Raw genomic sequence first — 26,515 nt, forward strand, 5'->3', positions numbered from 1 at the left:
TATACAGCTGCTCCCAAAAAACAATACTCAGCAGCCCAATTCAAACTCTCAACAAAACTCTTTGCAACATAAATATTGTCAACATTGGGGCTGAACACATATAAATATTGGCAGTCTGGTTATTTGCAATCCTGTTTGAATGAACAGAAGTTGAATCTTCAAAGTGAAAATGACTGAGTACTTGACTGTAAGATTCAAAAGTTCAAACTTTGATTCTAAATGATATTTTGTGGTCTATCTCTACAGCATTTTGTGAATCGATTGACCAGTTGATTAAATGTCATTCATTTCAGTTCTGCTATATGCAACAATATCAGTAATCAAGTTGTTTTTTACTTTACTAGGAAAAACATCAATTGTCGGTTTAAAGCTACGTAATTCAATGTGTGGCTCATTGGTCTAACCTGGAACAGGATCTTCAAATTATCAGTATGATTAGATAGAGAGTCACTCAAGAAGAAAGCAAACATGCTTGAATCTTTACCCAAATGTCTAAGCGTTTTTGTTTTTAAATGCCCTTCAGTGTGTTGATGTATCACAGGTCTGGATGCACCAAGGGTCACAAAATAACCAGAATGTCTATTTCTCTGATCATATAAACTGAAATTTGCGCTTAGATTGAAGTCTTCATTATAAAAAGCGCCTATGGATATAAAATAGACACAGTGAGGGCCTGCCAAACTTGCAGACATTTGCTGGCTCGTTTTCAGATATCTTTAACACGGAGCTGACACCCACAAACAGCCTTGCTCACTTTTTCTTGGCCTTCTCTTGCCCCTGTTGTTGTGTACCCTGATTGGACCATGTGGTTGCCATGCGGTTGCCAGGCCGCGCCCCTGCTGTGTAGTAATTGGTGTCTGTGGTATTGCCGCGTGGCGACGGTGCTTTGACTGACAGGTTTGGCCACCTGCCCTGCCCTGGCTGCCAACACGGCGTGGACGGGGGCGCAGAGGCAAGGGCTGGCAGGGGGTGAACGCTTGGATTGTCACGCAAAGGGTGGAGGGGTGGATAATCAGAGACGGGCAGAGATGAAGTATGTGATGGTCTAACACAAGGAGGATTCAACAGTGACCAGGATGATGGCATTTTGATTTTTCACGGCTTTTAGAGGCAGAAAACCTCACTGTTCAAAAAAACGCCACTTTTAGGGAGATGGTCTGTGTACGTCTGTTACAAAGTCTGTTCAGTGAAGTTTATTCACCATTTCTCTCTGATGTCAAGGTGTGAAACTCAAATGTATCACTGTACTCCTGTTTTGTCAGTTGTATAAATGTGAAGTTGAGAATGTGACAGCAGTTATGAAATCTCCATCTACCTCATAGGCAACTTAAAACAATGAGCCCCAAAGTTGGGGTCAGGGAAAATAGCTAATTTCTTTAAAAAATCGGTTTACTACTGCATAAAATTGTTAACAAAAATATGGGTTGAGTTTTACATAAAGCCATGCAATTGAGATGTTTGATCTGAGTTCTCTAGTGCCACAAGACCCAGAGGCAACTAAACCAGGATAACAACTATATCGTATCATTGATAGTCAAATTTTCTCCTGATTGTCTATATTCAGCATCTTTTAGTTTGTTTTAAGATTGTCCTTCCAGTATATTCCCTTGTCTGGAGGGTTCCCAGTCTCCAGCTCTGATATTTTCAGGGTAGTGAGCTGAGAAGTTTTGTGACCCCTGACTTAAAATATAAATCATTGTAAAACAATTGAGGGACATTTGGGCAACTTGAAAAGTGAAACAGCATATTGAACTCAATAGCTGTAGCTATTCTTTTATCTGGTGTTTGCATTCAAAATTTTTCCAACATTGTGCTTGACTTGTGTCAAGTATTACTCACAGTCTATGTTCGCATGTACAACCTTAAAATTTAACTCCACTGCTATGCAAAGACTGTGTGTCTGTTACTTGATCAGATTTGATCAACAGTTGCCTGGCAACATGAGCAACAAGCTATCATGGTTTTTATTGAGTGCTGCAAGAATGAGTCCCTAAACTGATTCAACATAGTGGGCTTCCTAAATTCTTTTTTGTTAGAGTTTGCAGATTTTGTTGTAAGATTCAGGGTTTCATTAATGAAACGACTCTTTGGTTGATAGAAGCACTTGATGAATGGTTTTCACTTTTTGTTTCACACTTTTAATAAGTCCATACTTGTAGTTTCATGTGTACAAAATCAGGTTTTTTAAAGTATGTGTGTAGTCAACAAGTAAAAGTCATTGCTTTTGGTAATCACTAGTAAAACAAAATATTGTCAGCCTGAAATGCTCACCATGTACTGCTTCCTAATCCTTTCTGCCACTAGCATGGGCCTGTTGCTCCCATTACTGGTTATTGCCATAATACAATAAAGCCCTTGTAGCACTGCACCATTTGATAATATATCTGATTGACAAAATGGAGATAAAGTGGTGGACTGGGTCTGTTTAAAGAATAAAAAAGCTCAAGTTTTCAGCAGATGCTTAAAAAGTCATAAAAAGTCTTTAAGGCAGTTTACAAAATTCAAGACCTTGATAACACTTTATTTTCCCTTGTGTCAGTTCTTAAAGTTTTAAACACCACATTGATTCATGCCTGAATAGTTTATCAAATTTACAATGTGCAGTTTTTGTCAAATGATTAATATTTGCATGGATACCCATGTCTACTGCTATTCAAAGCATTTATATCTGTTTATGTTCAGTTATAGCATCCACCCCTAAGTGTACAGTAAGCTTTTACTTTGATAACAAGTATGGGAGACATTGTGTCTGGATTCCTCATGATCTGGCCACTTAAAGTGAACGATTATCTATAATGCACAAGCATACCTGTAGTGGAAGCCAATAACCACAGAGGGCACTGTGCCCAAACATGACAGAGGAACACACATCCACACCATAGACTGTGTAAAACATGGGCGTAGTCTCCGCGACCCGTCTGTTCCTGATACCGTGATATGAGCCAATCCACGGACGCAGCCACATTGGTTATGATGCCAGCTTTAAGTTTCCTTTCAAACAGCTACAGGGCGCCCGTCAGTCTTGTGAGCTGAGCTGTATCTCTGATTGGACAATCAAATGGTCCTAATAACTTCTAAAACGCCGCATTGGGAAGAAATTCACCCACCATGCAGTGTACTGATAGAGTCCGTTTTTTTGTCTAATTGTTGATTTTTGGCTGGGTGTGTACATGACATCGGGTCTTTCTGCAGCCAGCCTCAAGTGGATTCTTGATGAACAACAACTTTTAGCACTTCCTCATAGGCTTCATTTTTCCCAGCTGGATGTTGCCCCTTAGTCCACACATGACGGCAGCAACTGCATCACAGAGCAAGGCAACTTACATCAACAGCCAAACGACAACTTTTTGTTCTGTTACAAAAGACAAACAAACCAATATGGGCTAACTTTGAATGGTAATCATAACATTCACTGCTTTAAATCAGTCAGTACTGCACACATATGAAGTAGTCCTCTTGCATTCTGCCTCTTGTCCCTTTGTTTTCTACATGAGAGGTGTTCAAAGCTGTGACAAAAAATGTATTGTTTTCTTTCTTTTGGTCTTAAAAGTCGTAAATTTGATTTTAAAGTGTATAGGAACCTTAAAGAAACTCAATGTCAGACATGCTCAACACTCTGCGTTAACTTACTCTAACAATATGTAATCAGTTACCGGGATCCACTCCTAATAAAAAGAGTTTTTTTCAGTAGTTGAACTTTTTATCGTGTAGTTTTTAATGAACCTGTAGAAGCCATTCTGCATCCCAGGTACTCTTTCACTCTCTCAGTCTATCTGTCTAAGAGAGAGATCAGTGGAGAACGGCAAAGAAAGAGTATGAAATGACCCCAAATGAAAGCTGAAGCTTTACTCTGTAATAGGCCTGTACCATAGACTGTATAAAGATTGGACACCGTGGCTCCACCATTAACCATTGTACGGTTTTGAAGCCAAAATACCCCGTCACAGGCGCAGCCATTGAAGCAGTTGTGCAGCCAGAGTCTGCGCAGTAGAGACTGTGAAGGATTCTGGGAGAATCTGGGTGACTAAAATAATACTTTTTTTTATTCTTTCGAGAGTCTAATCACTTCTTGACTTTACCTCCTGATATATTTTACAATCCTGGAAAAAAATACACAAGAACGGCAGCTGTCAATCATCGGATGTGAGAAACATTTCTACGAGGTGTGCTACTTTTTTAAAGTTTGACCACAGCCCATCTGGAATGACTGGAGAGCCGAATTTTTTGACCGACATTGCAGCCAGTCACCAGGGGGAGCAGTTTTTGTGGCAACCTCAATTCGAGCCGAGCAAGATGACGTCAATTTTTTTTTACAGTCTATGGCTTATACAACTATTGATCTATTCTCTGCATGGGAAACACATACACACACACACACACACACACAGCCTCACCATTTCTGAATATCTGCCTAACTCTTAACACCTCTACCTGTTTGCTCCTCGTCATACAGACTTGATATTCAGTTGGCTTCTCTTGTGTTGTGTTGTAATGGACTTCATGGTCCCATACCAATAGGTTTTCACCTTCCCTCACTTGTTCTCCTGTGTTCTCTGCTGTTCTCTCAGCTGGACGTTTTCTGTATCACAAAGTTGTGTGTAGAAGAGCTAGAGAGTTGTGTCAGAGTAAGTTTATGTGTGTGTGTCTGTTTGAGCCAACCTTTCTGCTGTGTTTAACCTCACAGAGGGCGAGGCTGTAGGGCAAGGGTGATGTCACAAAGGAAGCACTTTTTTTCAGCGCGCTCACACATACACACACACACACACACACAAACACACACGGTCTGCACACTCCTTCCGACCCTCACCATTGTCATGTATAGTGTTTCTTATCCGGCTCTGTCGCTTCAGTATCAAACATAACCTCCATTCAGGGGGCAAGGCCTGTGTGTGTGTGTGTGTGTGTGTGTGTGTGTGTGTGTGTGTGTGTGTGTGTGTGTGTGTGTGTGTGTGTGTGTGTGTGTGTGTGTGTGTGTGTGTGTGTTTGTGTGTGTGTGTGTGTGTGTGTGTGTGTGTGTGTGTGTGTGTGTGTGTGTGTGTGTGTGTGTGTGTGCGCACAGCCTTATTTGGTGTGTTAATGGGTCTGGGCAACAGTGTGGTACAATGGGGCGGGCTGACCTGGGATGCCTGTTTAAGTGGTGGGAGAGGAGGAAATGAGGGCAAAGCGCGCCAGATTGAGGCTTTGATGTTGCTGTGACAGAGCGGAGAGCAGCTTGTGGATGACACCTACACACACACTCACACACACACACACACGCACACATTTACTGTGTAGAAAATTAGTAAATAATGGTTTTATTTCAGGATCTTTTATTCTTGTGAGGTTGTAACATTTTGATGTCATTTTGTCAGAGTGGAGTTGTTTGATGAGGATGGACTTTTTGGTCTTCTTATATGCCTTTATGTTTGTGTGTGTGTGTGTGTGTGTGTGTGTGTGTGTGTGTGTGTGTGTAGGTGTGTGTGTGTGTGTGTGTGTGTGTGTTCACCCCAAGAGATCCAGGTGTTCATGGTTCATTAGCCACACGTACACTCCTGCTCTGCTCTCACTGGTATAAGGGACAGATTCAGAGCACCACACACACATTTAGACACACACACACACACACGCACACACACACACACACACTGTTTCTGTTTAGCTATGTTCTGCCGGCTCTGATGAACTGGCACGCAGCCTCCTCCCCTCTCCTCCTCATCTTCCAGTAATCAGGGTACCTATGAGACAGACAGGTAGCATCTGTCGCCTTCTCTCCCCTGATCCTTCCCTCCCTCTGTTTCCCCAGCTCCCCCCCTCTTCCTCGCCATTGTGTCGAATTTCCCTTGACGGCAGAGTGATGTGATAATGTATGAGTTGTCCAAGGGAATAGAAAATCTGTAGGAATCTCAGAACTTGGAGATCAACGTTGGAGTTTTTCAAACCTTACTCTTTGTCAGAGTTTTGCACATTTCTTCACCATTCGACCATCTGAAATGGAACAGTTGCCCTCAACATGGCGGAGGCCTCTCGAGCCCGTTCAGCTGCTCGGTGGAGCTGCAACCATCTGCTAATCCAGCTCTAGACTCCTCCAGATCAGTCGGGCCACGAAGAAGCGCGCGGCTTCGATGGTTTGATTCGGAGCAGGGCCTCAAAGGTTGATTAGCATATTTTCACCCAGTGTACAGACAACAGCCCCCCACCCACCCTTCCTCTCCTCCTCCATCCTCTCCTCCACCCCCACCCATGTGTTTGATTCCTCGGCCGTGACAAAGAGCTTCACCCTTTATCCCTGTGTGTGTGTGAGTGTGTGTGTGTATGTGTGTTGGTGAGATGGGGGGCCCTTAGATTAAGGGAAAGCTTCCTGCTCTTTATTTGGGGAGTCCCCCCGGGAGACGCTTTGAGAATGACTTTCGTTGAGTCACTAACGCCTACTCTCCCTCTCTCTCACACACACACACACACACACTGAGACGCACTTCCATGCACACATACACACCTTTCACCCCTGCCTTTATTTTCAAGCTGCCCATTGACTGGGTGCTGCTTGTTGTTTGACACCAACTACGCGTGCACAGACACACACACCCATGTCACAGAGGCCCCCCAGTCTGTTCACAGTAGGTGAGCGCTGCAAAGTTTAAACTTACCAAAATATCTGCACCAGAATAATTCCTGGTCCAGAGAAACACACAAATACATGTATGAATGCATGAAACACACACCTGAATTTTTTTTTTAATCTCCATCCATCGAAGATATAACTCTGGGTTTTAGCCTTAACAGCCTCTGTGGACAGAAGTAAATAAAGTCTCTCAGGTACACCGAAACTCTCCCAATATTTCTTGCTCAAGTTTATTTCTGCTTTCTTTGTGAGATCTCCCTTTTCAAAAGCCCCTCACCCCACCTGTGGTGGTTTGTAGATCGATAGAGTAGTCAGGTGATGAAATGTGTAAGTCATTACCTCTGCCAAGGAGGTTATGTTTTTGGGAGAGTTTGTGTGTTTGTTTGTTTTTCTGAAAACAACATAACTCAAAAAGTAACCAACAGATCTTGTTGAAATTTTCAGGAAATGTTAAAAATAGGATAAGAAAGAAGTGATTAAATTTTGGAGATGATCCTGATCACGGTCCTGATCCAGGACTTTTTTAAATGATTCTTTATCACTGTGAGATAGGGCCGTTTTCACCGTATGTGTATATAACTCCACGATAAATGGTCAAATTGCTTTGCAAAACAATACAAGACAAGGTCACCATAATTTCTGATAGATTTAAAAGTATGATCCAGATCCTGGCAATATTCTGGATACTAAAATCTGGAATATGAAATATGTACTGGGTCATCATCATTTTCAACACTGTCAGGAAACAAATTATCATACAAACCTGCAACTAACACCAAATTGTAGCAGACACTCTACTGAAAGGAAGTATAACATTAAAGTAGGACTTAAGTGTTGGTGAATATCACTATATGCTTGGTGGAGGCCTGCGCTCCCTAAGTGCTTTTCTAGTTTTCTATTAAAATCAAGAGCAAAGTCAACAAATTCACTGATCATGTTAAGTCAAAGTCAAAAAAAGATTTATCGACAGAAAATGACGTAATGTGAGGTAGAGTAACTTGATGTTTTCATCTAGTTAACCCTTTTCCTGCAGTTTTTGTGTTTTCAGTCATTTTTTCCTGAATATGTGAGGTTTTTACTACACATCCTAGTTTATTGGAAAAAGAAATAAAAGGACAAATGGATCCTTGACATAGATCTATATTGATAAAGATCTAATCCATTTATGCTTATTCAGAGCCACAAATGTGTGAGAAGATCCAAAAGTGCATGACCAGATTTATACACATTATCAGGAAATACACACTTATAAATGTTTACACCCACAATGTGAACACATACTCAAAGCTGGTACACATTTGTGGATTCATTTACATATTTTCAAACTGTTTTGCTAAAATATTTGCTCCATATCATAAAGACTGACATATTCTTTTCCAAATCCAATTGTGTACCAGGAGAAAATGTGACTTCTTGAAATTGTTGTGAATCTTGAAGAAAAACTAAGCTCATGGTAAAAATTTGTTTTAAGAATCCAGTGTCACTTAAAACTAAAGATTTCACTCCCAGGTTTTAATGAAACGTCCTTGATATAGCCTTTTGAGCCGGATGTCAAAGTCAAAAATCTTTCAAAGTGCCTGGCATACATTTTTATGTAGGATTAGTTTTCCTTTGAGGGGCCTTTTTCAACAGCAGGACTTATGCAACAACAGCAAATGCCATTATCGTGAATAGTTTGGCATTTAAAAATACTGTTCCCTTTCATTTTGCTTGAGTTGAAGAAAAAGTAAAACAGCTTGCTGTCTTTAAGTTTGGTCTGATAGAAAGAAAAGACAGGGACACAGTGTGAGGCTGATTTGGATTGAACAGTCACCAAAACAAAATGAGAGTATTGTTCTCGTGATTCTCAGAAACCAAATGTGTTTTTGAAATTTCTTCAGCTTCACTTTTTCTTCTTTTAGTAGCCTCAAAGTTAAAGTTGGAGCTTTCGCCTCGATGCCAACATTGTAAAGTGGCTTGTAAACGTGTTTGTGTGTGTGTGTCTCTCTGTAGATGAAGGTCATGGCAGAAAGAAGCCTCATCCAAACAGAAGCCATTTTAATTTGTTTGACAGAGAAGTGAGGTGATAACCTCCCTCTGCAGCTGCACACCCGCCGAGAAAGGAGGGGTTAGGAAACACGAAAGAAGACGGAGCGAAAGCAAAACGAAGGCTGAGCAGAATTGTGATAAGGGGTCCGGATAGAGAGAGTGAGAAAAGAAAGAGAGAAAGAGAGGTGGAAAGGAGACTGTAATATTTGATTATGGCTCAAGGCTGCATGTTTGTCCAAAGGCTAAAGACTGTCAACCAGCTAACCGTGGGGGTCGATGTGTGGGTGTGTCTGCGTTTGTTTGTGAAAGCATGTGAACCTATGTGGGTTGCTGCTATCAGCACATAATTTATGCTGAGTACATGTGTGTGTGTGTGTGTGAGTGTGTGTGTGTGTGTGTGTGTGTGTGTGTGTGTGTGGGTACGTTACAATTTCTGGATGTCAGTTACAGTTCTGTGAGCCTGAGGAGAATACAGTGGTCTCCCTCAGGGCGCTGTTAGTGCCACTCTCATACAGATGTGCTGGGCTGTCACTGTGTCAGTTTCTGAGTGTGTGCATGTGTGTCATCCTCTAACAGGAAACTAAACTTGCTCCTCAGGGTGCCAAGTTCATGATGCTGTTGGATATTGTCTTGAAATCTTCAGTTCTGGGTTTTGTTGAAAGCTGGCATGTGGTCTTATAGTTCTCTTTGAGAAAATGAAGACTGGAGAAAGCAAAAAACACCATCGTTTTATACTGTGGGTTATTTTCAGGGGTAAGAATTAGGGAGGGAATAAACCAGTAAACTTTTAGTGAGCCTCTGGACTTATTCATTATGATTCTTGAACGGTATTTGGTCCTTTATCATTTTAATTGCTAATATTAATCATAGTTTTATCTGTAACTGTTTTTTTAGATTATTTTATTCAGATGTGGAGACAAGAATATTTTCCATAAAGATGTTTTCGAAGATACAACGCTTTAAAAAGAACAGACAAAAATAGAGATGTTTGATACCACTTTTTATGCAGACAGATTCCAGTACAAGTACTCCCTCTGGAGTACTCACAGATACCAAGTACCGATACCACTAGTACTTTTGATACATAAAATTTGAATTAACAGTGACAGATCATTTTGATTAAAGACAGCACGGTCACTCTGACATTAAATCCAAAATAAAACACAAACAACTCTCTCTGAGTTTAGAATTTTTTTTAATAAATATTAAAAAAATAACAATATTAAAAGTGCACAATAAAACTAACAACTGTCAGAGTTTAAGTATTTTTTTAAAGTAAACTAAAGTGCAAAATAAAAAAGTTTAACAGTTAACTCTCCCTGGTTCATTCATGTTGTCTGAACAGGACCTGGCGCACGTTTACAGTGGTGTTAAACTGCAGCAATCAGCAGCAACTAGTGGCGAGGAGGACTTGCTTATCGTAAGATTTTCTTGCCTAGAGTATCTGCTGCTGGTATCTGCAGCCTTCACAAGTACTGAAAAAAGGCTGGTATCAGCCTGATACCAATACCTGGTATTCCTAGACAAAAATCAAGAAAAAAAATTGGTAAAACAGTTTTTTTACTGAAAAAAGTTTACATAGGAATATACTAAAATTAACTTCCTGTTAAATTTTGAACTCAAGGATAATAAATGTTTTTAAAATTTATTTTTTTGTCCCACCAGATGCTGACGAACATGGCACCTGGAAGGTTTCTGAAAAAGACAAGGCGGTAAGTGCATTTCATGTCTTTGCACCACCAAACCAAAATCCTGACACTTACCCAAACATGCTTGAAATATTGGTTTACCTTTGTCTGTTTTTGGCACAAATATCAAAGTCATTGTCACATTATATCACAAGGTGAGTGATACATGTAATGTTTCTGTTTCAGGCTCAGATCTATAACAAGGACAAGGGTTCCAGGAATCCGGTGATCCGGCTGCCAAACAGATACTACACTGACAAAAGCGTCCAGTGCAGAAACTGCGACAAGACCGGACATCTTTCCAAGAACTGCCCCGAGCCCAAAGTCAGTCTCTGATGCACTGTTAATATCCAGCAAAGACATTCTGATACATGTGAAACCTCTAAGTTCATTTGTGCTTTTTTTTGTGCAGAAATTGTCGTCTTGCTTTCTTTGTGGCACCCCTGGCCACCTGGGGAACCAATGTCCCAACAGGCATTGCAACAACTGCGGCCTGCCAGGACACCTCTACGAGTCCTGCAGCGAGCGGTCGTACTGGCACAAACAGTGTCACCGCTGCAGGATGACCGGACACTTTTTTGACGTGAGTATAGCTTCCTGTTTGATCACACAAAAGCAGCACAAAGCCAAAATGTGCAGGAACAGAAATGCAGTTGTTTGACATCTCGTTCCAAATCCTGAGCATTAATCTGCTGCTGTAACAGCCCCAAATATTCTGGGAAGGATTTCAGTTTGGTGCAGGGATGTGCTCCTGTTCAGTCCCAAGTGGGATTGGTGTTGGCCGTTTGGCACAGTCCAGTCCAGTCCCAAAGTTCCGGCAGATTTTTGTGCAGACTAGTGAAGTCCTTCAACTTGAGTAGAACAGGATGATGACGGGACTTCAAGTTAGGTAAAGGTGCAAAATCAGACCATTTAAACATCATGAGGCCATAAATGAGCCAGAGAGTGTGTCAATGGCAGAATAATCTGTTTGGTATTTGCAAAGAAGGTTTGGCAATTTTTTAATGGATGCAACCCACATACTGAGCGCTGCAGCTCATCTCTCAAACGTATGTTCCTCACAGATGTGTCACCATTTAAAGGAAAGTAAAGGGGCTTTTCTAGAGTATAAGATTTATTGTTTGGTAGCATCGTTACAACAGAGAAATAGTCTACTACACACAAATTTCTTGACATACCACATTTGTACACATGGGTTTTGGAGTCAAACAGAAATGCACTGTGAACCTTGGAGTTTGGATTTATAACAAGAATTAAGTATAGATCCTTAGTGAAAGCAAGCAAATATCATGAGCTGTACAGATTAAGGAAGGAAAGAGAAAAGAGTTGGATTCAGTCTACATCAGAATGGATGTTATAAAAACATGTCTCTCCAAAATTGCAGAAATACTTTAAACAAAAGAACCTCAGGTGTAAGAAAAAGCAGGTTAAAAATGTCAGTTTTGTTATGTCCTGACCCAACATGAATGAGAATTTTGTAAAAATGGAACAAAAAAAAGATTTTAACAGATTAGAAACCTCAACTAGAGCCAGACTTATTGGTAGATAACCATCTGCTGGAGCTGTAGAAAGTGAGATGGAGGAAGGGACTGAGAAAGAAATAAGGTCATATAAAAACAGACTGCAACAAAATAAAAAAACTAGAAAAGTACTCAGAGAGCGCAGACCTCCACCTCCATATTGTAAATCTAACGCAACACTTTAGTCTTACTTTAATGTTATACTCCCTTTCAGCAGACTGTCTGCTACAATTTGGTGTTAGTTGCAGGTTTGTACGATAATTTGTTACCTGACAGCGTTGAAAATTATGATGACCCAGTACTTGGGATGGGTACCTTTCACATTTGAAATGATACGGTACCGATGCCTGGTACCTGGCAATCGGTACCCGTACTCAACGGTACCTATTTTCAGTACTTATTTGTGTTTATGTGGTAAGAAATATCAATTTGTTTAATAATAAAGCATACAAATTTTTCTATTTTACATATTTATTCTTCAATTTATAACCTTGCAATGCTGTGTTCATGTCCAGCATGGAAAAGTGTGTACTCTTCCACTTGTTTGATTTTACGTGAATCTGTACCCGGTACTCTTGACAGAATTCGGTTGGTAGCTATAAAAGTACCTAATACCCTGTACATATTTCATTTTCCAGATCTTAGTATCCAGAATATTGCCAGGATCTGGATCATACTTTTAAATCTGTCAGAAATTATGGTGACCTTGTCTTGTATTGTTTTGCAAAGCAATCTGACCATTTTCGTGGAGTTATATACACATATGGTGAAAACGGCCCTATCTCACAATGATAAAGAATCCTTTGAAAAAAAATCCTGGATTGAGGCGGTGATCTGGATCACCTCCAAAATTTAATCACTTCTTCCTCACCCTATTTTGAACATTTCCTGAAAATTTCATCAAGATCTGTTTGTTACTTTTTGAGTTATGTTGTTCACAAAGAAACAGACAAACTCTCCCAAAAACATAACCTCCTGGGCGGAGGTAACTAACAGACAAGTCTGTTGGCTTTACTTTTATTTCCACTCTGTTACCCCCTCATTCCTCCCCCCTCTCTCCCCCATTTTCCTCCCATGTGATGACGAGTGACCGGGGGTCAACACACGCTGCTGTTCACATTAATTGATACACTTCAGCAATTACAGCTTAGTTATGTCTCTGCCATGCTGCATATTCCAGCTGTGGGCTTGTGTGTGTGTATGTGTGAGTGTGTGTGTATGTATGTATGCATGTATGTGTGTGTGTGCATGTGTGTGTTGGCACTGAAGGGTGAATCTAATGACCATCAATGACAATTATCCCACCGCAACGTTCATTACCTTGCCCATTTACACTAATGCCATAGAATGGAAAACCCTGTGCATGTAAGAGCCGGCTTGTGTCTCCCCCTCCTCACCCCCCGCCTTCTCCTCCCTTCTTTCTCTCCCCCCACCAGTCACTCATGTACTGTGCTGTGTGTAATGGATGAGTAACCAGGTGAACACCAGAGGGAGAGGGGAGACCAGGACACACACCGCCCATTTTCTCTCTTTCACTCTCTGTCGTCCAGTCTTCCTCCTGCTCCTCACACCTCTCCGTCTCTTTTGCATTTTGTTTTTAACGACAAACAAAGGTGCAAACTTGTGCGGTAGTCTAATTACCCTTTCCTCGCATCGCACAACTTTTTTTCTTCATCACACTCGCAAATGATACTGTACGTGTTGTAGTGTGTGTTTGAGAGAGAAACAGAGTCAGGTCTCTGTCCCCTGGGCCTTTCTGTGTCTCTCATTAAAGACAGACGGTTGACGGAGCGCGAGTGTGTCGCTCGCCTCGCCTGTCGCCCTCGACAACAACACACTACCCCGGCGGTCTGGAGGGAGAGAGCAAACAGGAGGGAGCTGGTGTGTGTATGTGTGTGTGTATGTGTGTGTGTGTGTGTGTGTGTGTGTGTGTGTGTGTGTGTGTGTGTGTGTGTGTGTGAGGGGGGTTGCTGCATACAAAGCTGGAAGATGCAGCTATCGCAATTCCCCATCTCTGTATTCAAATCTAAACATCTCAGATTAATCCTGAGGAAGTGCAGAGCGTTCCTTAAAGGTCACGATCTAAACAAGCAGCCAAATACTTTTCTCTTAAATGTGACAGGAATTTACATATCATGTAAATTTGCCAAGGAACTTGTTTCGTGAATGCAAGACAGAGCTAAACAAAGCCTTCTCCACGGGAAAAAAGGCTCAGATCTTCCTCCTCCTTCTCCTCCTCTCCGTCTCTCACTCAGTAGGTGTGTAAGTAGATAAATCTTGTTGCCTGCGGCGACTGCGGCATTTTCAATTTCCCAGTGGGAAGTGGCGGCGGTTGGGAAAGGATGTCGGAACGCTTAAGGAACAGCGTGGCGAAGCCCCGGAGATAATGCTTTAGCCACACCGGGACAAAACGACTGACTGCTTTACTTACTGACTGTTTGAGTGACTGCAGAGAGTCACAGCGTGGAGAGGAAAAATCAGAGGAACACAGGTCTGATGAGGAAGAGAGGAAGAAACTTAGGAGTCTCTTTAAGCTCTGTCCATCCTCTCTTCTCTACCTCAGTGCCTTATCTAAGAAGTGTTTCCTTCAGTTTCTCATTCAAAAATAAGAGCTTGACACACAAACTGCAGCTGTTTTAGACATTTTATATTAAATTTCTTTTCATTTGCTGTGAAAGTGTGCTTGACTTTTTGTTTTAAATACAGTACTTATTGTTTCTTTCTCTCCTCTCAGGCTTGCCCAGAGATCTGGAGACAGTATCACATCACAGTGAGTAAACCACCTCAACACAAACACCTCCAGTATCACTACCCAACTGTAATGTGGACATTCAAACTAAAAGACAGTTTTTCTTAGTTGTATTGGCTAAAAACATTCAAGGAACGAGCAGCCTCCTAGCATTAGCTCATACACGCTTCATGAGCTTGACCAACAAACGACAACTAAAGTTTACAGGCTGCATATTTCTCTAAAGGAAGAAGTGTTGACTTGTATTAACCGTGAGCCTCCCCTCCTGTCCGGACTAGAGTTGCTACCACATATCTGCTAACTCCTCAGTTCAGTTTCAGTTTGGGAGGTCATATCTCCTCATCTGTTTCTTATCCTGTCTTTACAGGAAATCAACAGTTAATTTATAGTTAAGAGAGCCTGTAGATTGTGCTCAAACCCTGCCTTTGTGACCTTTCAGGTGTTAATCTCAGCTTCTAAACAGAGGCTGTATTCAGCACCTGGTCCTCAGTTTATCCATCTAGAAGCTCACTATTGCCCAAGTCTCCTAGTGATGTAGCATTTACTCACAGGTCTCAAGCTTCTTTATCGCCACATATATTTGTGTTGGTGTAAACATAAGCAACTACAACAAAAGACTCTTATTCAGCCCACATCATTGAGAAGAAGCAGCGTTTTGCTCAAGGGGTAACATCCGGTTAGTAAAAATGACATCTATGCGGAAGTGCTAAAAGTTGCTGATCATTCAGAATCCGCTTGCAGCCGGCTGCAGAAAGACCGGAAATCATGTACACACCCAGCCATAAAAACAGACTTTTACGTCATTAAAAAGCACATTTACAGCCGGACTCAAAAAACAGCTTGGATCTTAAACACTGATTTCACTATTTTTTTCTAACTCTGCGGTTTAGAAGTTATTAGCATCATTTGATTGTACAATCAGAGACACAGCTCAGGTCACATGACTGACGGGGGCCCTGAAGCTGTTGGAAAGGAAGCCCACAGCCAGCATCACAGCAAATGTGGCTGGGTCTGTGGATTGGTTTCATTTGAAGGATTCAGGAATAGATGGGTAATGTTGTGGATGCTACGTCTTTGGTTTTGCTCCATTCTTTTAGACAAGTTAGCAAGCTTCAAATGCTAAATCAAAACTAAGCTGCAGCAAAATGTCTTGTTTTGTTTGCTTAGTTGTCAGAATTTATGTTTAAGCACAGACTGAAGTTCTACAGCTTCTGATTACTCAAGAACAACCAGTGTTGAGAGTCACTTACATAATTCTTAAGGCAAACATCTCTGCGATTATAGTGGTTAAAACATGGAAAGTGTCCTAGCAAATGCATCCTGGTGGGGTTTTCTGCTCCTCATGTCAAAATAAGCTCACCAGATAAATGAAACACTAAAGTTGTTAGTGAGAGACTGAAAGCCACCAGCTAACAGGGTCACACTTTGCACTGAAACACCAGCAAGCTATTACATTAACGTGTTTTCCGTATCTAATCATTCAGTCAGGTTTAACCGCAAATAATATTTGGTGCCGCTGATCACTGCTGTAAGACAGTTTGAACTCACTGCAGGTAAGAGGTTTAATAACAGAGACTTTATGTTCACATTTAACTCGTATCAGCACACAATTGACTTTACTAACTAGCAGAAAAAAGTCATTACTAGGGTTGAACGATTTTAAGAAAAGATTGACTTGCGATTTTTCTGGCAGATATTGTGATTTCAATTTGATTCACAAATCAAGCTTTGGGATATTCATATGTAGGGCTGAACGATTTTAGGAAAAGGTCTAATTTTTCTGGCAGATATTGCAATTCACGATTTTTTAATCATCAATAGTGATGATAAATAATCTGTTTTCATTAACTTCTACTTCCAAACAGAGGCTTTGTGTTGTTGACCTGCTTACCAGCACTTTTAACATATAGATTGTCTACAAATTTTTAAAACAGAATGTGTGTAATACTTGACACAACAGATCCTGAGTCAGTCAGGAGCGCTGCAAAAAATTGCTGCTTTGGCGATCTCAAAATTGCACTGTCCAAAATTGCGATTTCGATCTGCAAACGATAAATTGTTCAGCCCTAGTCATTACTACTCTCATATGTACAGGTGCAGTTTCATACTGAGCTGTCTTGTGTGCTTCTCTTTAGTTTTGGAAGATTTCTTACTTCACTACACAGCTGTAGTCTGGGATTGGTCTGTCATTCAGAGTTGTTGTGCTCATAAGCACTGAGTGACTGGTGTGCTTGGTGAACATGCTGGCTCCCTCCACTGTAAACGTCCATCTGCTGAAGTTCTGTCCACTTGCTAAACCCTCACAGATTTAATACAGAGCTGGATGTTGTTTATAATTCATCAAAATAGGTTTGTTTTGGTCACATTTTGGATTTTTGAGGGTTAGCCCCTTTATATATGTATTACTTTTGCTAGCCAACTACTGTACTCCGTTGTACTTCCCTTGCCGAGATGCGCATATACTCCCAACTGTTCATTATAAGTGGTCACAAAAAAAAAATTAGGGTTGTGATTTGTTTGATAATGTCCCTATTTTCTTTTCTGTACTCAGAATTGTAACTATAAATGTATTTTACCATTAATTGGGTGACAAAAGTGTAGCCCTCATGGTCACTCAACCTGCGTTAAGTGACACAGGGTATTCGTTTTGATTTTGGCATCAGCCAATCAGTGACAGCAATTTCGTGCCCTTAACAAAAACTGGATTAATTCCAGTTTTGAGTGTTTTTTAAAAAAAGAGAGACATGAAAAGCATGTTTTTCTTGGGTGTAATAAAAGCAAATGTGTCATGCTATCAGTCTGTGATCAATAAGTTTGTTGTGACTTGTATTGACCTCGCCCTGTGGCAGATGAGTGAACCATGGCGGAGAGAAAAAAAAACATCTTAGAAGACACAGAAAGTGCCAAAAGTGACAGTAACCTTTAATTCTTTTCATTTATTTATTAAATTCATATCTAACTATTGACATCTGTGTGTGTGTGCGAGTGTGTGCAATGCGAGAACATGTCAAAGAGTAGAAAACTGTGTGACAGTCACATGGGCCAAATGTCAGCAGGGATGCATTTGCTTATTTGTGTGTCTGTGTGTGTGAGGGTGTGTGTGTTTACCCGAAATCTGAAAAGATAACTAGTTTTTTCAGCTTTGTGTGTATGTGTGTGTATTTGTGTGTGTATGTGTGTGCATCTAAGCGAGGGGGTGATATAGACCTCAGCCTAAGAGAAAAGAGCAGCTTGTTTGTCAATTAAAAGACGTGATAAAGCATGAAATGGGCTGCCAACGCCACTCGGGACGAGGGAGCGGGAGGAGAGAGTGAGGAAAGAAGCAGAGTGTGTGTTTGCATACATCTTGGCTTAGATTTGGTGTGTATGTGTGTGTGTGTTGGGGGTGGTCTGTCACTCTCCTCTATGGAGATTAATTAGCAGGGGCTGTCTAATGAAAAGGCAGCATCGTTAGCGCTAGGGTAGCACGGCGGGAGAGGCGGAGGAAAGAGGAGGGAGGAGAGAGGAGGACGGGAAGTTCCAGGGGAGACGCTGGCAGAGAGGATGGGAGTGAAGTTTAATTGTGGCACAAGTGGTGACGTGGGGATTCTGTATATGTTTCACCGTAAAGTTTTTACTGAAAGAATTCAGACAGAGGAGCTGCAGCAGGTGGAGGAGGAGGAGGAGTGTTTGGTCACCTCCCAGAATGATGAAACCATCTTTTTTCTGTGTGTGTTTCCCAGTGTGTTGTGACGGCGTGCTTTAACGGGTGGAGGATTGTGACCCAGGTCTAATTGAAGTATTTAAGCCATTTAAGCACGGGGAACAGAAGGTCGTTACACATCCAAACTGGCATGGGGGTTAGGGGCGCGCACAGACACAAACACACACCTGCACACACGCATACACGGGGCTCCTTCTGTTTAAGACAGCCTCATTTTATTCATGATGCTGCTTATGACCCTGAACTCCCCAATGTGAGAAGGTGTGTGTGTGTGTGTGTGTGTGTGTGTGTGTGTGTGTGTGTGTGTGTGTGTGTGTGTGTGTGTGTGTGTGTGTGTGTGTGTGTGTGTGTGTGTTTGCTTTGGGAGATGTGACTCTGTCACCTTCCGCTGGGCTCAGCCAGGTGTGAAAAGGCATTCTGTCAGACCTCCCTGCTACTGGGTCCATTTATCCTTCGTGTGTGTGTGTGTGTGTGTGTGTGTGTGTGTGTGTGTGTGTGTGTGTGTGTGTGTGTGTGTGTGTGTGTGTGTGTGTGTGTGTGTGTGTGTTAGGTCCGTTTATCTTCAGTGTGTTGTCTGCCTGCACCTGGCCCTCAACTAACAAACTCCTCCAAACCACACAGTATAGACCACAAAGCCCAGGGGTATTTACTGAGAAAGTAAGATACTGACACACATGGGCACACACAAACACACACACACACACACAAACACATACTCACTTCTACAAATATATATAGAGCAGTAAGTGGGGTAAAAGCTATCCACAACATTTTTCATCTTGCTCTTGTCACATGGTTTAAAGACATTTTTATAAAACAGAAATATTTACAAGAAAGATTTGCTTCAACAGCTCCTTCTCGGGGTTTCTGTTTCTTTCGCCCACACACACACACACACACACACACACACACACACACACACACACACCCACAGATGCACTGTTTTTTGCAAACATGGGTTGCCTCTTGCCATTTTTTGTTCCCATTCTCTTCCAGTCATCATATTTTGCACCAGAAAGGTCACTTTTGTATCGGTCATGCATTTCACCTGTTATTGTGTTTTTGAGCAGTGAAATTGTTCTAAAGCTTTTTCTTAATGTGAGCTGTATTTCTTTACCTCTTTTCACCAGCTATCAAATACTTCCTCATATTCCCCAGGATGCTTTTGAACAGGCCCGAAAGCACAGGTGTGAACTTGTTTCTTTCACTTTTGTTCTTCACAATCACATAGCCAGTCTTTCCTGCACCTCTTTCCAAAATCACATCTGGACTTTGAAGATCCAGTAAAAGATGGAGATTTTAGAAAGAAATGAGAGTGAATCACAGTTAAAGCTGGTGACTGATGGCAGAATACTACATCAGTATTTTTTGTAGGTGACTGAGAATCTTAAACCAAATTCACATTTATGTTTTAGTCCATAAATATAAAAAGTCCAAGTCCAAAGAAGGTGACGATTGAATTGAAACTAGTCAAGAGACATCCCTGTGAAAAAATCTCAAATTTCGTTTTGGTGTCTGACAAACTTCCTGGATGCCAAAGTTATAACTTAAAAACAGAATACGAGAGAAAACTTCACCAAAATTCAACGTTGAATCAGGCAATGGTTTCCATATTTTTATACCAGCAGGTTTTATGAAAATAAAATGTCGTTAATCCTTTCATTTTCAATCTGCCGTCATGATGTGTAATGAAACTCAGCACTGGTGGTAAAACTGAAAGAGATTTTCTTGATAAATGAAGACAAGATTTGTGAAACTGTCAAGAATAAACTGGAAAATAGGAACAGAGAGGAGGAGGAGGAGGATTGAAGAGATGAAGAGTGGATGAATGGAGGAAAAGAAGGAAAAAAGGAGGTGCGAGTTGACTGACCTGCTGTCCTTACACAGGCTGTATTAATGCATGTGAAGATCATGCATAAATGCATGTATTTATTCATACAGCACACAAGTCACTGTGACTTTTTCCTCCTGTTAGGGTTGTCAGGACTCTGCTGTGCTCGGTTAAGACCAGAGCGCCACCTTATGGACAGGGGAGGAAGTGTGGGCTCTATTTTTAAAGTAGTGAGGGTTTGCAGCAGAGAAATGTCCCTTTTCTCTGCTCGTAAACCCAAAATAAAGACTCGTGAAAGCTCATCATTGAGCATCATTTTGAGAACTTTATGTTTATATCACAGCTTGGAAAGGTCATGTGACTCTGTGTTTCAGACAATAATAAACACAGAAAGAAACAGCTTTCTCTGTGACGCAAAGAGTAAAAGGGGAGAAAAGACAGAGAGGTGTGGTCGAAAGAGATTCAGAGGATAAGGGGAGTGAGGAGAAGGGAGGGCAGCTCGGAGGTGATGGGAGATGGGAACGAGGCAGTGTGAGCACTCAGCAGCTGATTGGTGCAGGTGTATCTGTGTGTAAGCATTGATTGGCCTCTCTTTAGATAGTAGTGGTGACACCTGTACGCCTGTGTTTATTGATCGGAGAAGCCGGCGCCGGGTTTGTGTGAGAGTGTATCGAACGAGTTCTCTCCTCACGGTGGTATCAGTGTGTGCATCGATCTTTTCCTCAGGGACAGGTGTGTGTGTCTGTGTGTGTGTGTCTGTGTGTGTGTGTCAGTCATTGTCTCTGGGGTAACTAAAAAAACAGTCCCTGACCTTTTTGTTCAACAGAGAAATTAAGCCGTTTTAACTCCTCTCCTTAAACTCTTTGGTGTCCTCGTCTCCTACCTCACTGCTCGTCCTTTTCTCTTCTCTTTTTGTGCCTTTAAAACCTTTTTGTCTCTCGCTCTTTGTTCCGGAGGTTCTTTGCTGTATGCTCATATTCAAACATGGCTTTGTTAGCCCAAGGTTAGGACATTTTGACACTTTGAATCCTCTTCCTCTGTTCAGGGGGGAAAATGAGCACAAAAATAAGAATGACTTTCAAACAAAGTAAAACTCTCAAGTTCACACATTTCATATCAAAGCTAACAAAGGGTGAGATATGTGCTACAAAATATTAAATCCATCCCTTTTTTGATGTATTTTTTGATGATTTATTGATTGAACTCTCATAACAATCATATACAAAACAAACATTTTAATAGTTTGAAAATATAACTACTTCCCTGAAGAGTTTGAATTATTTTCTTTTACAGAGTTTACTGAGCGAACTTAACATACTTTTCCTCGTATATCATACAAAAAGTGTTAAAGTAAATGAGCCTTAAAGCTTTTGGTCCTTTTTTTATATTATTAAGAAGCAGATGTCTGTCAAAGTCTTCCAGTTCTTGTTGTTGGATCTTTTTTCAAATATAATATGAATATGACTTTTACATTATAAAATAATTTTACAACATTAGCATCGCCATCAACCAAAACCAACCTCAAAGCTCAACATATTCAAAGAATTTAAGCATTTACAGCATAATATAACAGCTTTAACATTATGAATCTGGTGTCTGAATCTCCATGTCATGCAAAACAAAATTATTTTTTCTTTAAGTTCAAATGATATTCATGTCATTCATCTTCTCAAGTGTAATACAAAAAAGAAGAAGTGTTTTTCCTGGATTTTTCGATTCGGTTCTTAAAGTAAGATGTATTTCTGTATTTCTTAAGTAGAACCAAAGCAGCATTAAGAAAGAAAACCCGTCAGTCGAACTGAACCTCCAGCCTTTTAAAGTTCATCTTGAAGAATACGTCTGTCTCCAAGGAGGCAAAGACACGGTGTAGTCGGCGATTGTTAATCCAGCCGTTTCTCTGATGCCCCCACTGCTCTGATCCAAAATGGGGAAACCAGTTGGCAGTCCCACATGAGAGAGAAAATGTACCAGGGAAGCCAGCAGGAACTCAAAGGGATTCCTAACCCTGCTTTTATTGCAGGCCGGTCTTAAAGAACCTCAAAGCAAAATGTTGAAGCAAGACATACAAGAGCTCTTCATGTTTCCACTTTCACTCAGCTTCTTTTTTTCAGGAAGTAATTCTTTCCAAATTGAACTCCTGAGCGATAAACACATCTGTATCCAGCTTTCCTTTTAGTGCCATGTGACGCTTCTGTGCTTTTATCACTTTTCTCTGACCGATTGACAGAGTGTAAAATAATAATTACCAGCTTGAGTTCAGCTTTGCTGCAATGGAAAACTAATGGAAACATCAAAACAATATAATAGATTGTCTTTCCTGCGCAATGCACTTCATTTTGAGTAAGACAAAAAGAGAACTTTCTTTAAATCACGTTTTTTTCATTATTTTTTATTTTTAAATTCTACATTCTGTACAATAAAAAATAGAGTAATTTTAATTCTGTGGTTTACATTTTCAAAAACACAATAGACATCTTAACTTGTGTATAGAGTTGTATGTGTGTATTTGTACATGGCCCTGTAGTGTCACCACTTATCAAACTAATCATACTTCAGATATGTTACACTTTTTTTTATTAGTGGAGTGTTACTTTCTCTTTGATGAATTATATTTTTATGACAGCATGTTGTCCCTCCTATGGGCCCATGTCTGGTACAGGAAATGATTTTGTAATACCTATTTGAGGCATGAAGCTTTTTGTTGAGATAAGCTTCATGAACATGTCTGTTTCATTTTGTTCTCTATTATACAGTTTGTCTCACCAAGGGGAGAAGAGGGAAGTAAGGAAACTGTAGCACAAAACAAATAAAATAAAATTTGGATGTGGTATTGGTTTTGTATGAACAAGACACAAAAAATGTCTAGCCGCAGCGGAAACAGACTTGAACTACTTTACTGCTGGACACAAATTTAAAAAAAACGACAGAGGATGAAGTACTTTAACCCTGGCCTGATCTGGTCTCACTTCAGCAGTTGAGATCACCCTGAACTTAATGTCAGCCTACGGTGTTAAAGCGCCTCTTAGTGGCAGCACAGAGAACTGCACTTAAGTTGTACTAAAGGGAAAGTTTGTCACTGATGAACTCATTGGAGAAGTTGTTGTGGATCCGTTGTGTTGTGAAGGTAACTTTTTAACTCTGAGGATTAAAACACAGTGCGCGCATTTGAAGTCGTTATTTCTTGTAGTTGTCTGGAAAAATTTCACCTCTCCATCCCTCTTAAACTAAATTTAGTTGTGTGAATTAGTCTTTAGGGAGTGCTCAACTCTCAGGCCCTCTGCCAGATTTCTTACCAGATTATCCAGTTCTCTCTCATGAGTTTGTTATATGAATTTTTTATAAGTGATATAACAGATTGTTTATCCAACTCTTGCTATTTGAAAAACAATCATGTCAAACTCACAAACTCTTTTACAGTGACAGACAGTGTTTAGTTCATAGTCCTGCGGTCAAAAAAATTTAAATTCCACACAGAAATTCAAACAATGCAAAATGCTGAAACGGTTTTCTGTGTTAAAATAAGGCCAGCAAGCAGGCAGAAATTTTCTATGTCCAATAAAATCCAAAACAAAGATTGTGTCATCATTTAGTCCACAAAAACATGAAGAATTTTTCTTTGTTTCAGCACAAAAAAATCAAGAATAAACAGGTGAATGCATGAAGATCTGACCAATAAGCAGAATAAAGGATGCCCTGGCTAAAAGTGTAACAGTCAGATATTGTAAACAAAATAAATAATCTGTTAAAGGAGACAGCAGAAGAAAGAAAACACAAAAATGAAAGAAAGTTGACAAAAATGGCCAATAAAATAAAGGCAACAGAAACTTTGAGGGGTATAGGGGTATGAGAAAGGTAAAATACAACAACAAAACACAGAATACATCTCTGATGATCTTTAGAGCAAAATCTACGTCCAGAGTTCCTCTAAAGATCTAAGAGGATACCTCAGAGAGCTAGTCAGAGTAAAGCTTCAGTTTTCAGGGCCTTTAGACTCACAGTTCAAGAATCCCTCGTTGAATGATCCTCTAAGTGTCTCTGATTGTATGGAGGAGACAAAAATACTTCTTCAGTGTTGCTGTGAGAGGAAACGTGGTCTTGTGTACAGTATTTGTAGTCAAAAGTTCACACATTAGCTAAACTTCACACATGACCCTTCATTTCAATAATAATCACCTCTCCAGCACTTTCCCCCTCTATTCTTTCTGCTGAATACAAAGTCATAGGTTTAAGTTTCCACCTCTTAATCCATTCCTCCTTCTGTCCTCCACCTCTTTTATTCTTTCCTCTCTCATTGTGCTCATTCAGACAGTGCTCTGTAAAAACCCTTTAAATCCACATCTCTTCATTGTGCTGTTTTTGCTGCCTCATCATTGTGCAGTCCACTCCTCTCACCTTTGTCACGTCAAAAGACTCTGAACTCTTTATTCGTCTCTGGACGGAGACAGAGACTGACCATACAGGAGGCTGAGGTGGAGGGCACGCTTTGAAAAAGAAACGTGTTTTAAATCGCTTTCTATGAACAATTAGCAGCTGAAAAATGTTAAAGACCTTCAGGTACAAATAACCTCAGGAGCAGAGGTCATACAGAGGAAGGGCAGTGCATAGGATGGCGACTAAATCATACTGAAGTGATGATACACATGTACATCTGGATCTTTGAGCCCTCACAGCTTATGCCAGTGCATTATTTAATGTAAAACATGGGAAATACAGCGTGCAGTAAAGCCAAGTGGAGACACACAAATACAGATCAAAAACTGCTGAACCAATAGAGATTACTGTGAGAGAAGATAAACTACAATTGAAACTTTATTTAAATCAAAAAAATATTATTCAAGTACAAAACAAAAAGAAAAAACAAAGACAAATGAACAAAAAAAGACATTTTTACATCACTTCATTCATTGTCTGTTTTTGTAGAGCAGGTCAAACTCTTTATTAGATGTTTTTTTGGTGTATTCACATATACTCAAATATACTGTACATGCAGAACCATAGGAATGCACACACATACTGTCACACAAACACACACACACACACACACACACACACACACACACACACACACACACACACACACACACACACACACACACACACACACAGATGTAGTGTTATCAGTGGTCTGGCAGGTTCTGCGGCTCTTTGTGCTTTTCCGCTCAGATAGATTGTGCAGGTCTGAAAGTGTGCATTTGGCTAAAATTTAGGGTTTAGCATCCTGACCACGTCAAGGCTACATCCTGAATCTAAATCCTCATCTTTCTGTTACATTTATGTTCTCCTGATCTAATTCCTGGAAATCAGAGGAGAAGGAAGCACTCCCATCTACACTCAGCATGAAAAAGCCTCTGGACTTGGCGGTGACTGTTGTGAACAGAAACAGAGACCCAGATTTGAATAGATTAGCTTGTACCCTCTGTTCTGCCTGCCACGGTGTGACCAGATTACCTCTAGTCCCTGCCCCATGAAAAAAAAAGAAAAAGGAGGGAGGGGGGTCCTTCTAGTGCTGTCCACCCCTCTGCATCACATTATCGTTACATTCCAGGAGCGTTTCTTCTCTAAAGAGGAAGAATCAGGACTCCCTCTGATTGTGCTCACACTGATTGACTGACTGACGGGAGGAGATAGGAAGAGCCTCTGGGAATTACACTGTGTGTGTGTGTGTGTGTGAGTGTGAGAGTGTGAGTGCTTGCAGGGCGCGGGGTTACGGCTTCGGTCTGAGGCTTTGTGAACCAGCAGACACAAAGGGGGCAGGAATCACATCTGGTTATTTGGAGAAACCCCCTCCTCTTCTTTCATATCCTCACTTCTGCTTCTCTACCTGCTCTTACACACACATAAAAACACACACCTCCACCTTGAGCCGTCTCCAAAGAACAATTAAAGTGTTGGTGAGTGAGAGTAAACACTATAATTAAAGTCTTTACTATTTTGGAAACTGCACTGTTAAAAGTCCCTCATGAGAATATGTGGATTAATGACTCTGAAGTCAAGTCTTTCTCACCTTAAAGCTTTTCTCAGACGTCTAATTAACCTGATGTGCACATATTGACATGTTGCACACACACACACATGCACACACATATTTGTTTTGGTATGAGCTGGTTGTGTTGCATTGTGTTGTCAGGCTGCTTTCTATGATAAAGCATGCAAAGATGGTCCCCTGTGGTTCCAGCAACATATGCAAACCTCTCCCCGACGCAGCAATAACATATGCAAAACAGCACCACCCCAAGCTCCCACCATCCGTTACTATTTAGATCACCCCACACACACATACACACACCCCATACCCCCTCCTCTCCTACACACAGGCCTGTTTGCTCCTCGGATTGTGTTTGATAACTGTATGTGTGTGTGTGTGGATGTGTGTGTGTGCGCTCCTTCAGATTGTAACA

General features: G+C 40.8%; 1 protein-coding gene across 1 annotated transcript in view; it reads left to right on the forward strand.

The window, feature by feature from the left end:
- Positions 1-26,515, forward strand: part of zcchc7 (zinc finger, CCHC domain containing 7) — a 55,623-nt gene that overhangs the window by 21,857 nt on the left and 7,251 nt on the right. The window contains exons 4-7 of the mRNA XM_074665527.1: positions 10,292-10,338; positions 10,501-10,638; positions 10,727-10,897; positions 14,569-14,604. Of these exons, the coding sequence (XP_074521628.1) occupies positions 10,292-10,338; positions 10,501-10,638; positions 10,727-10,897; positions 14,569-14,604 (392 nt within the window). The remainder of the gene's footprint in view (positions 1-10,291; positions 10,339-10,500; positions 10,639-10,726; positions 10,898-14,568; positions 14,605-26,515) is intronic.

This window comes from Halichoeres trimaculatus, unplaced genomic scaffold, assembly GCF_033239565.1.
Source record: "Halichoeres trimaculatus isolate MK-OKI-2021-1 unplaced genomic scaffold, fHalTri1.1 fHalTri1_scaffold_2, whole genome shotgun sequence".
Classification (NCBI taxonomy): Eukaryota; Metazoa; Chordata; class Actinopteri; order Labriformes; family Labridae; genus Halichoeres; species Halichoeres trimaculatus.